At 39.8% G+C, this 12,866-nt stretch overlaps 1 protein-coding gene across 1 annotated transcript in view; it reads right to left on the minus strand.

The window, feature by feature from the left end:
• Positions 1 to 1,648: 1,648 nt before the first annotated feature.
• LOC101859894 (FMRFamide receptor) overlaps positions 1,649 to 12,866 on the minus strand; it is a 17,755-nt gene continuing 6,537 nt past the window's right edge. Inside the window, exons 3-7 of the mRNA XM_005109557.3 lie at positions 12,620 to 12,800; positions 9,813 to 9,948; positions 7,661 to 7,801; positions 6,319 to 6,561; positions 1,649 to 4,106 (exon numbers count right to left, since the gene is read on the minus strand). Of these exons, the coding sequence (XP_005109614.3) occupies positions 3,255 to 4,106; positions 6,319 to 6,561; positions 7,661 to 7,801; positions 9,813 to 9,948; positions 12,620 to 12,800 (1,553 nt within the window). The 3' untranslated portion in view covers positions 1,649 to 3,254. The remainder of the gene's footprint in view (positions 4,107 to 6,318; positions 6,562 to 7,660; positions 7,802 to 9,812; positions 9,949 to 12,619; positions 12,801 to 12,866) is intronic.

The following is a 12,866-nucleotide window of genomic DNA, read 5'->3' on the forward strand; positions in this document are numbered from 1 at the left end:
ACCCTCAGATTCAATATTATTTTCTTAACCGCAGAGGAGAAATGACTGTGCAATTAGGCTTAGCAAAATAATAATATATGCATAGTTCGAAAAAAACACATGTTGCCCAATGTCGCGAGAAATTACCTTGGTCACTGACGAAGGAGGGATTTATGAGAGCGACCCAAAAAGGGCCCACTATTGGGTCAAGTTAGGGGAGGGGATGAGGGGGAGGGAGCGTTAAATTTACTATTACCCAGTCTAATAGTACACGCTGAATCGACCATGTTTGAGCATTGATAAGGCAGCGACCTTGCCATAGGAAAAAGAAATAAAACAGAATAATACAACAAAGGCTTCATAAAAAAACTTTAGGGTTGTCGATCTAGTCATCACCAACTCCACTATCGTCGTAGCCGTCGTCGTCATCATCATCATAAAAACAACAACAACAGCAACAGCAACAGCAGCACAACAAGATAACAACAATTATGATAAAAGCAATAACTTGAAACGCAATTTCAACAGGAACGGGAACTGCAGTAACAGCAAGAAATGTTTCATTGCCAATATTCTTACACAGGCAATGGAATGATAGTGAGTAACAACGCAGATCTATTCTTGCGGAGAGCTATACCTCACTTGCACGTAGTCTCACCGTCACAAACCTCGCTGCAACATCGTTTCTGTCTAATCTATTTACATTTTAAAATACCTAATTATGCAGAAATGAATGATCCAAGCAGCATGTAATATAATTAAAATCTAATGAGTAAAAGGTTGCACTTACTGAGATTTAGTAGATTTTGTATAGATTGTAAACGATCGAGTGATGCCATGAGCCAACTCAACTGGCGTGCGGTAAACACAGAGCTAAGGAAGTGCAGTAAAAGATCATGTAAGCAGCTTCCTATAGTATTTTCCTGTAAGTACTGTCCACCTTTATTCTAACCAATACACGTTCATAAACAGCAACCTCCACATTTCCCCACAACATGCACGTCAACTTCACTTTATTTTTCAAACAATGAAATAGAATACAAAATGGACATACATTATTCTGATATATAAAACGATTTTAGGTATCGTTTCACCTTTTGATTTAATAAAAAATATTTTAAAAAACCTCCTGTGCGGTCGATCTCGTCTTCATTATCATTATCAACTGAACAACATATCACTTTCATAGTCATTATTGGGGCTTCGCGAAAAAACAGCGAGTATAACAAGACCTTTTCCCAGTGAAACTTACCGTAATATGTATACATACAAACAAATTATATAAATATAGTTATACAAACACACACACACACACACACACACACACACACACACACACACACACACACACACACACACACAAACATTCCCCATCTATACACACAACAAGCATAATAAATAAATACATGATCATTAATTTTGTTAAGCATTTTGCCGCATTCCCAGAACACAATCTATCTTCTTCAATCAATGGACGGCCTAATGTCTTTGCACCACTTGGAAACATGCACACTTCTAGTCCAAAACCACGAGGTGATTATCAAAATCTTTCCCTGTTTTTCTTCAAAGAAAAGATACGTGTACTAATTAATGATGGTAAATACATCGATTTACGCACTCGTATACCTACAACTCATACTTTATAAAGACATCTTTTATTTTTTGTTTGTTTTGTTACCTTAGGGTATAAACAGTCGAGCTACAATTATCACGCAGAAACGTCTGCACAGAAAGTGTTGCTTACTTTTGTGTGGCAGCCACAGGGGCGACATTTACGCTACTGCTTAGTTCAACATAGACGATCGGAGAGTCAGGGTGGCTTTGGTCATGTCGATGAGAAGAATCTTTAAAAAAAGAAAGCGACAAAGAAGATTTTGGGTTCATCTCTTTGTTTCTCATAGATTACAAAGAGGACAGTTTTACATCTTATATCTTCAAAAAAGATGTCAAGACAGAAGTCAAATAAAAAGGAAAAGTTGCTTACGTATCTGCTTCTTCAATGTTCCACTTGTGTCAGTGTGTTTTGGTCTGAGTGCTAGTTATACATCTATCCAAACATCATTAAAAAAATTATATTCCTCACTTGTGTTGTCCCAAATAATGTTTCTGCTCCTTATTTTCAAAATCAAACGCTCTGTTCCGTTATAAGAAGACATGGTTGCACTGGGAATATTGTCGTGTTGAATGAGAAGCGAGAAAACACTCAACTATTGTAGGAATGCGCGATTTTTACAGCTCGTCTGTCAAGGCCCTTATAGCTGAATGTCCTGTACATTAGCAGTAGTGTTTTGCATCGTGCCACCAGCATGTCCATTGTTATGAAACGTAAATTGTCATGTAGTTCCTTCCATTTAAACCTTGAAATTCCCCCAGAAATATACAAGGTATCAGCGTATTAGACGTATACCTTTGCCACTAGCTCATATATCATATTTGCCGGCTGCCAAAAACCAATTTGCATTCTGGATTCTCTACCATTGTTATCTGATTCTTTTATTCTTTTCTGAAAATGTGTATTAAAAGGTTACCGAACACACATTTAGTTGAATTTGTGATTAAATTCTATTTTTTTCGACATTTTTAGCGTTCTTAATCTGCCAGTCAAGAACGTTATTGACGTCACCAGTCATAATTTGAAACATCGATTTTAAAGCTGAACCGATTATTTAAAGAAACCGCGTCTTCAATAACAATAGACCTTGATGACCCTGTGGATGTCTTTAAAAACATTCTACAAAGCTGTGATCACAGACGTGATAAGTGGTTCGAAATAACAGGATTACTATTTTCGTTCCCCCGAGACATAACATTCAGTCGACTGCAACGTTTAAGACAGACAAATAAATAGCAAGCTGCACTTAAAATCACCCAAATTCTTTCAGCATCATGAACTTTTTCCCGTTGCATTAAATTATGGACATACCAGGTTAAACCCCCTCTCATTTAACCAGCTTTTATTTCCTAACTGCACTATTATGGAACCTCAACTTTTCGAGCCCTCAAATCCAAATACGAAGACACAAGAAAAAACCCAAACATCAATAGTATGTTTGTTGAGAAAAGAAACAAAACAAAATGAAAACAAGAAAAATACAAAGCAAACAAAGGAGACAAAAAACCAAACAACGTTGTCTTTAGAGCATCGAATTTGTTAAGTACACATAATTTGAAATCAGGGAGAGACTTTATAACCGCCACGTACACTCACAACTCTCTCTCTCTCTCTCTCTCTCTCTCTCTCTCTCTCTCTCTCTCTCTCTCTCTCTCTCACTAACTCACTTTTTAGACGTAACTCCACACCACCGAATCGTAGGCTCCAACAGAACGTACTCGTTATCTTTACACTCCTCACTGGCAAGTTCTAAACATTTCCCGGCGCTTGGCGACGATCTGAACATGTACTTCCGGCTGCTGAAATGTACCCGGCATCCACCACCGTTGCTAATGACGCTATTCTGGCGTCGATAGAAGCGTTTGTTTCTGTTTGAATCACTGAACACCTGAAGCTCATGACTGGAACCACAGTTCATCCCGTCTTCGCAAGCCCTTGGTGAGGAACGTTTGGACCCCCTGGAACAACCACATAATATCTGCTCGTGGGCGGAAGAGGGTGACTTAGAAAAGGCTTTGATCGTGTAGCGTTTGTTGTTGCTATTGTCCTGACGGTAACCACCGTTGCTGATGCTCACAGAAGTGCTCCCAGAAACGTCGCACCCCGTCACGCTTCTGTTGCTGTTGCTTCGGCTGGCGGACTTTGTCCCGTCGGCGCCAAAACCGCTGTCTTCGTAACCCTCGATCCCCTGCTCCACATTGAGCTCGCTGCTGACACAACTGCTTTTCCTGCGGGCGCAGCGTTTGGACAACATGAGCTCGTTAGGCCCGCCCAACATTGAATGTGACGTCCTGCGCAGCGAATGGAGGCCGCTTAGGATGGTTTGGTCACGACCCGTTCGTCTGTGAAGGCAGTGGAAAAGCTGGAGCACTTGCTGGCGGAATTTGTTGCCCGTAGCGCAGTAGAGGAAGAAGTTGATGGAGTGATTCGTGTACATCAACAGCTCTGTGATGGTTTTGACCAGTGTGAACTGGGCCATCCTCCGATAGGCGTTGATGTTGTCGGACCCCTCCTCCTGTGGAGAGATGAAACGTTTAGAATGAAGATCAATTCAATTAAAATTGCAGAAACAGATGGAGAAACGATGTTGAGGAGGAAGATGAGGAAGAGGAAGAGGACAGCGATAGTAATAGATGTTGCAGAAAGAGAGGGTGTTGAAAGAGAAGGAGAAGTTGGAAAAGGAGGGCAAAGAGAAGGAGTGGCAGACAGGAAAAGAGATCAACAGGTAGACAGAGAGAAACAAATGGACAGACGAATAGGCAACAATACAGACATATTAGCGGAAAGGCTGAAAGTCACGTACACGGACAGATAGACATACAGACAGACGTACAGATAGACCGACAGTCAGACAGACAAATAGAAAGATTGACAGATAGACAGATAGACAGACAGACAGACAAACAGACAGACAAACAAACAGACAGACAGACAAACAGACAGACAGAAAGACAGGCGGTAGGAGTGATAGCAGTAGGCTCATCAGTGGTAATTGAAACATCCTGTGACGTCATACCAGCTCATTAGTGGGCTTCTCTGTCTACTGTCTATGTCGGCGGAAGTCAAAATATCAACTCACCCACACCAGCGAAACGAAATTCACCGTGATTAGCGACACGTTTCTTCTATTATTTGCTTTCTCAAGTAACCTACTATGTTTGAACATTTTGTCCGGCATTAGAGGAAAAAGGTTGGGGTGGGGTTGGGGGGGGGGGGGAGAATCTTTTTCTGGTTTTGAGATAAAAAGGTGTTGGAGAGGATACGGGGGTTACAGATTTTGTTCGAGTTTTCGAAGAAAAAGTTAAGAGTGGGGGTGGAGGAAGGATATTTGAGATCTTCTTTCAAACACGTGCTGTACTTTAAAGCGATTCACGATCTCGTTATACATTAGAAGTTTTTATTTATTTTCTTTTAACCTTGTTGGTTTGTGGGGGTGGTTTCTTATACCTATTGAGTTTCTAAATTGGTGTTATAGTTAAAATTGATACAGGTCCTTTAGCTATCCAAGACTCAAATGTGACTGGCTCATGGTTCCAGACTGATACAGCCCAGAGAAACCATTCAATAGGAGAGCGAGAAATCTGCCTAAGCCCAAATATAATTCCCCCACCGCCCCCCACCCCTCCAAAAACTCTATAAAAAGGTCTCTTGAGTCCGTTCTAAGCCCAAGGGAAGGTTGTCTGGCTTGCATCAGAATCGTTAGCAACGCAAACTTATAGCACTGAATGGTGATGAGAGGGTGGGGTGAGATCTTTTTATAAAGAGAACTTGTTTATCATAAGACAAAGTCCTTTTCTTCTGCCCAAGGTTGGCTTAATTGAGTCAAGGAAGGTAGCTTGAAATAGTGTTGTCCGGTCAATCAATGCGAACCGAATGGAGTAATGTTTTTTCTTTCTTACGAAATTGGAAACAAATTATTTTGAAGTGAAGGTGGGGTTTTATTTTAGTTAGTGCTTTTCGGTATAAGTGCAAGCGTGTGTTTGTGTGTGTGTGTGTGTGTGTGTGTGTGTGTGTGTGTGTGTGTGTGTGTGTGTGTGTGTGTGCATGCGCTTACACTCTTAATGAGCGCGTAGTTTATGCGAGCATAACTATGTGATACGTCCTAATGGATTATAGATTTTTACTTTGTTTATGTCGGGCATGATCGTGCGTTAACATCTGCGCTTCGTTAAATTTGCTATCGACAGGGAAAAGGAAATGACAAATAGACCGAGCTAAGAAAGTAAAATGAAAAAAAAGGTGTGCGTCAGTTTAAAAAAAATGTTACATAGAGAGAATAGTGAGATCGAGGCCAGGAGAAAGAAATAGAAGAGGTAGTGAGAGAAATAGAAAGGAAAAGACAGACAGAGGCGAGGGCAGAAAGAGAGGGGTGAACGAGAGATAGAGGCATGTAGATAGAGAAAGAGAGAAGTGGGGAGAGCAAGAGAGAGCAAGATAGGAAGATATGAATACATATATATATATATTATATATATATATGTATTTATTGATAGATAGAGGGATAGATAGATAGAGAGAGAGGGGGGGGGAAAGAAAGAGTGAGAGAGAGAGAGAGAGAGAGAGAGAGAGAGAGAGAGAGAGAGAGAGAGAGAGAGAGAGAGAGAGAGAACGAGAGAAAGAGACAGACACAGATACAATGAGACGCACCGAAAGAAAAACACCTTTGTTTTTCGATTTTCCTACCCAAAAATGAACAATCAACCAGTCTCTAAGCCGTGAGTGATTACCTTCTCAGCCTCGTGTTTGGAGTTCCAGAAGTAGGTCACGATGAGTGAGATGTTATTGGGCAGCGTGAGGACGAGGAAGGTGAAGGACACGGTCACCAGCATAACGGTCAGTCGCGGCCCCTCGCTGGCGTTATGGCGCCGGTTCTCGCTACCGGAAGTGCTTGTGGCATTCACATTGGTCACCGAGGAGCAGTTGTCATCAGCTCCAGACATGAGCATGCGGTTTGACCTGGCGCCCATTACCTGGAGGAAGTATACATTTATAGTTTGACCAATGTAGTATGTTCCCTTCAATGTTAGACACGTCAGCTTTTAGCTTTAAAAAATGTTCTTCCTTTTTTGTGCAACAAATATGGAGGTTGGTGTGTGTGTGTGTGTGTGTGTGTGTGTGTGTGTGTGTGTGTGTGTGTGTGTGTGTGTGTGTATGTGTGTGTGTGTGTGTGTGTGAGAGAGAGAGAGAGGGGTGGGTGTCTAGAATAGACCTACGGTTGTCATTCAAAAGGCAAGTGGAGACAAGCGGTTGTCTTTGACAGGGAAACGCATCAGACAGAGTCATTTTAATGTAAAAATAAGCATGGGAAAACATGTGTCGCAGTTGTTTGCACAGATGAATATGATATTATGTTCTATGGAGTGGCTTATTTGCTTTGTTCTTTTTCACAGTAACCACAAACGTTTGTAATGCCCTTTTAACAATGTTAGGTAGGTATTTTAGTTAGCGTTTAAGACCGCGGACCACATCACAAGTAGCATACATGTTTTTACCACTATTAGAGGCTTCTGTAAAATACAGCATACATTTATAAAGAACACACATATTAATAATAATTGAAAGACACTTTTAGATAACATCAATTGTGTTATTTTATTAGTGTTTCATCGATGACCTAGAGATTAGGCTCTCGGACTCACAACCATGAGGTCGTGGGTTCGAATCCCTTCAGGGCCTGACGTTGTGTCCTTGGGAAAGGCATTTTGCACAAATTTTTCTCACTTCACCCAGGTGGAAAGGGGTACCCGGCAAAAGAAAGTGAACGATCTTGCCAATTTGATTGTTTTTGTGCCCGTGAAATTGGCAGCTGGCACTGTATGCTTCCGCAGAAGCCAAGAATGTTTCTGAGTTTTCTCAGAGGGTCAGCTGGGGTAATAATATTTGTAAAGCGAACAGAGCATGCTCCAGAGCATGGATATGCGCTATATAAATGCAATTATTATCATTATTTTTAAAAACTTGTCATTATTATTATTATTGTCTTTATTATTATTATTATTATTATTATTATTATTATTATTATTATTATTATTATTATTATTATTAGACGGTGTATCTGACTAAACCAACCTCTCTGATGATGAGAAAGTTGAGCGCCGTGATGGTGACAAAGGGGAAAAAGCTGTAGACGAAGGCATCAACCCAAGGCCAGAACTCTGCCACCAGGCTCTCAAACGGCGGGACACCTTCGCACATGTAGTGAGGTCCGTGCTGTGAGGGGGAATAAAACCAAATAAAATACATTCGAAGTCTTTTAGTTTAGTTTTTGTAATAGTTTTCGGCACTTGCAACACAAAAAGGTCGTATAAGTGCTGAACATTAGAAGTGTTACAAGAGAGTAACAAATACAAAAAAGTAGGGGAGAGGATGTAGATGTAAGGTCGATAGATGTTTGATAGGAAAGAAGGAGCAAATAAAATCAGAGCACCCGCCAACCACCCGTGATTAAAAGTCTAAGCATGATTCAAATTTAATGCTCTTTTAAAAGCATGGCAGGCTTTAGTAGTTAAAACGAGGTTGTTTTTTTTGGGGAAGTCCAGTTTTTTCTTGGGGGGGGGGGGGGGGGGGGGGTTAAAACAAAATAGATGGTAGGAAAAACCTTGCATATTTACTGACATACTCTAAAACCTCAAAGCATGCATACATCCATCAAATGCATACACCGTTGAAATTGTCTGAGACTGCCACCCATTGACGAGGAAGGAAAAAAGTGGTTGTCTTAGACAGGTGAACGCATCACACAGTGTCATTTTATTGTAAAAAGTACGCACGGGAAGACATGGGGTGTTGTTGTTTTCGCAGGTGATTGTCTTATACAGGTGGCCAGTAGAATAGATTTTCCCATATAATCGACGTTGTATGCTTTTACAAAGCTTGAAGACATATCAACGCATAAAGAAATACATGTCTTATAAGAGTAGTTATTCTTTAAAATAAAGTATTGCATGAGTTAACAACAAACATGACTTTGAAAATTTCTTTGTATTAATCGTGTTTGTTAAGAAAAATTCTAACTGAACCTCAATCATAGAGGATTTAAAAAATCTCAAGATAAATTTGATACAGTCGAACCTGCTCTAGCGCTCACCTCCTGTCCAAGACAAAATCACTTATCCCCACCCCTTGCGTTTTTTAAATATTATAACGATACTGTCTACTTGTCTAGGAAAACCTCTTTTCTTCTCGACAATGGGTGCCGGTCTTGAACAGTTTCTTCAGTAGTCTACTTCCAAAAATTCGAATTGTTGCCTTGTGATTGACAACCTTTAAATCTATTTAGGCAAAAACCATTTAAACCCTACCCCTTTCCATCCTTTCCCCTTTTAAACAAACAAACAAACAAATAAACAAAAGAAACAAAAGAAACACCAAAAACAACAACATCAACACACACAAAAACCTAAAACAATCCCACCCAAGCAAATAGTCGAGAGTCACTCGGAAATACGGCCTACTGCTCAAGAGGTACTCTCTAATCTTCGTTGGAAAGAGTTAATGGGGTCGCTTGGGAGGAGTTAACTTAATTTGTCGACGTCTACCAAGGGTTCAGGGGTAATCAAATCTGGCCAACGGTCATGTCACGAAGCTGTCTCTCTTACAAACTGAAGAGCTTTTCATGTTTTGGCTCCGTGGGAATAATTTGCCACCCTACTTGATGCACATTATTACCTTGACCATCAATGATTTATTTGTAGATGCACATTATTGTTATTATTATTATTATTATTATTATTATTATTATTATTATTATTATTATTATTATTATTATTATTATTATCATTATTATTATTATCTCTTGCTGCTAACAAAACTTTTAAAATAAATGAATAGAAGATGTATGATTTTTTTTAACGAACGTGGTTTTACAACTCTCTTCCTCACATTTTATATCATTTAAGAGGCTGGCTTCGACAAAGCCTGCAAAGAACAACCACGGCTGAGAGGGATACAACACTCGCGCCTAAAGACAAAGTGATACTTGGTAAAATGTATTCCTTCTCTGGAATCAAACTCAGGTCTCCTGTGTGCGAAGGCAAAGTGCCTATCCGTTACACTAGAGACGTCGGTTAATGCGAGGAAAAGGAGATAAAGACAAAGACGAGGAGGGGAAAACACAAGCGTAAAAATCAAAGCTATCATAATAATGGTATTCATTTAAAACAAAAGGGTTTAGAGTTACCTACACGTTAAGCTAATCTTAGATTTATTTTACTTTCTTTACCTGAACAACTTCCACAGTCCACAAAAAATGGAAGTTGAGCGACAACATGAGGAACAACAAGAAGAGGATGACCTTCTTGGCACGTGATACGTTGCACATAGAGTTGGCCCGGAATGGGAAACACACCACGATATACCTGGATATAAACATTGTATAATCATTAAGCATACATACACTAATAATATGAAGAATCGATGGAATCACGTTATACTACCACAACGAAAAAGGATGGACAAAAATGACGTAAAGACGCAGGTACGTAAAAAACACAAAGCAATAATTCGAAATAAGCTCAGAACTTGATAAAACATATCTTCGTTCGTGAATACAGGCCCACTAAGTCTTCATCCTATGTTAAAAAAACCCAACCAACAATAGAAATAAAAACACACAAGTCTGTTCCCTTGTAAGGCATCGTATAATGAGACGTAACAGCTTGGCGTGCCAAGGGACATGATCATCATCATCTATTTGCCAGTTAATTTGGCTGTTTCCTGTTTTGTTTGTTTGTTTGTTTTTTTCGTGAAGCATAACAATACTTCTGTATTGACATATTTTCTACGTGGCTTGCAGATATTGACACCAAAGCAAACCAAGGGACCCCCCACCCCATTATAACACACATATACACACACATAAACAAACAAACAAACAAACACACACACACACACACACACGCCTGGGCATACTAAGATTGCGTTCTAGCTCTCAAAGTTCTCTTTATACAGGTCTAAAGAGTGAAGCTGATTACAACGTAAACTAATACTTATTATGAAAAACAAACAGCAAAATGCTTATCAGTTGTAGATTAAAACGTCTTAGCATTATGAACGAAGTACTTGAGACAATAATATTAATGTATAATAACCCAAGGACGTCTTTTGTGTCCTTGTAAGTTTTGAAACAGTGTACGTGCCAATTTTTCTGTACTTGAAGAAAGAAAATTGTTCTGATTTTAAAATATTTTTTACTTTCTTGACCCATGAATCCTTATAAAGTATTGCCGTCTTCGTAATAAACAACTCTTTCAATATCACTACAAGCGTTAATAAAATAACCCCCCCCCCCTAAAAACCCCTTACAAAAAATCAAAAACAAAATAAGACTAGATCTATTTCTGTTTTTTTTTTTACGGCGCAAATCAGGGCCCCATAAGGACATAGTTTCAAGACGTTAAAATATTGACCTTAAAAAGAAACACGGAAGCCATAATTTTATGGACTGTCTGATATAGATAGAAATAATTTGCTGCTCACAAAGGACCACGGACTTCCTCTAGACAGTTCTGCTTTAAAAAGAGAATGAAAGTCAAAAGAACTTGGTCAATATTGTGACCTCAAGGGAAGCATAATATTATTATTAATTTTTTAAAAAGTTACTACGTTCTTTATTCCTCTTTGTCCTTCACAGACGGGACATCAAGGACAAATATTGTCCGATTTCTTTGCTCTGTTTTTGTTCCTTTTTCTTTTTGCACTTTTTCCGACGAAGTCGCTCCTGTCTGTCTGTCTGTCTCTGTCTCTGTCTCTGTCTCTGTCTCTCTCTCTCTCTTTCTCTCTCTCTCTCTCTCTTTCTCTCTCTCTCTCTCTCTCTCTCTCTCTCTCTCTCTCTCTCTCTCTCTCTCTCTCTCTCTCTCTCTCTCTCTCTCTCTGTCACTATCTCTTACACTTTTTCCTCTATCTCTCTATGTCTCTCCTTCTCTCCTTCCGATCCCTCTCTTCCTCTTTCTCTCTTTCTCTCTTTTTTTCTGTCACAGTCCCTTTCCACCATGTTTATGCCTCTAGATAAGTGGAGTCGGAAGTCTAGCGGTCAGGCTACCACACTCGTTATAATGAGACTGCTGGTTTGGAGGTTCAAGCCTCAGCCCTGACAGTCCGAGGTTCTGTCCTTGGGAAGGACACTTCACATGATTGCTCCCATTAATTTGGCTCTGCCCTGTCGGATACGAACGCTAAATTCTGAGTTCCCGCCTCCGGCATTACCCTACATTTTGCAAGGTGCGAAGGCCGTAACAAATTTGCACCCATTTTTAGCATAAATGATGTTTTGTTTCTTTTTACGCTATCGAGTTCATTTTTTTTTTCAAAATTCGTAACTATAGGACTAAAATAAATCGACTTCTACTTTCTCTGCTCCTATTTCTCTTCGTGTCCCAATGTCACCTAGATATTAGTGCCCTGTCTTTGATCTTACTGTCCAAAATTGCTTCTGCTTTTATACTGCAAATCTGAAAGCAGGTGTTTCAAAAACAATATAATGATACATTTTTCAAAGTTTGTAAACAGTAAAAGACGGAGAAGGTATCTTGAAAGAAACCACAATCATTATACATTGTAGTACATCGTGGTGTATAATCACACATTACAGAATTGATTTTGTGACAATTATAATTTCTTATAAATTTTTACTTTATTACAGAATAAAGGTTTTAAGACTGTTTCGTGTCGTCACGTTTTGTGTGTGCGTGTGTGTGTGTGTGTGTGTGTGTGTTTGTGTGTGTGTGTGCAAGGTAGGGGGGGGCGTGTGGGAGTTGGGGAGGGGGATTGTAACTGTGTGCGTGCCCAGGTGGGTTAAGCTGAATAAGGACTTGTTTTCCAGCCTTTTCCTTACTTTTGAGGGGAAAAAAACCCGCCGAGAAAATCCAAAAGCCCATGCACATTATGATGAAATTTTGTGTTTTGACTTTAAAAGTAGAAATAAGAGGAATTTTTTGTGGTAGGCAAAGACAGTATGGAATTGTGCGTCGTGACTCTAGAAGTAAAAGTTAAAAAGGGATATTTTTGTGGTAGGCAGAGACAGTTCCATACCTCTCTACAGTGACTGCGATGATGAGCCATACAGAAAGGTCACTGGTCACATAGCCGAAGAGGGCAGTGAGTTTGCAGATCCAGTTGGCCGACTGTTGTATCTCGTAGCCGGTCAGTTCTCCTATCCATAGCTTGAGAAGGCCGATATACAGCACTAGTGTGTCCGTGATGGCCAGGGAGGCTGGAATAAGAGGGCGGAATGATTATTTGGAGTCAGTGCATGTGTGGGGGAGGGAAAACAGTGTGT

Source organism: Aplysia californica, unplaced genomic scaffold, assembly GCF_000002075.1.
Source record: "Aplysia californica isolate F4 #8 unplaced genomic scaffold, AplCal3.0 scaffold00789, whole genome shotgun sequence".
Taxonomy (NCBI): Eukaryota; Metazoa; Mollusca; class Gastropoda; order Aplysiida; family Aplysiidae; genus Aplysia; species Aplysia californica.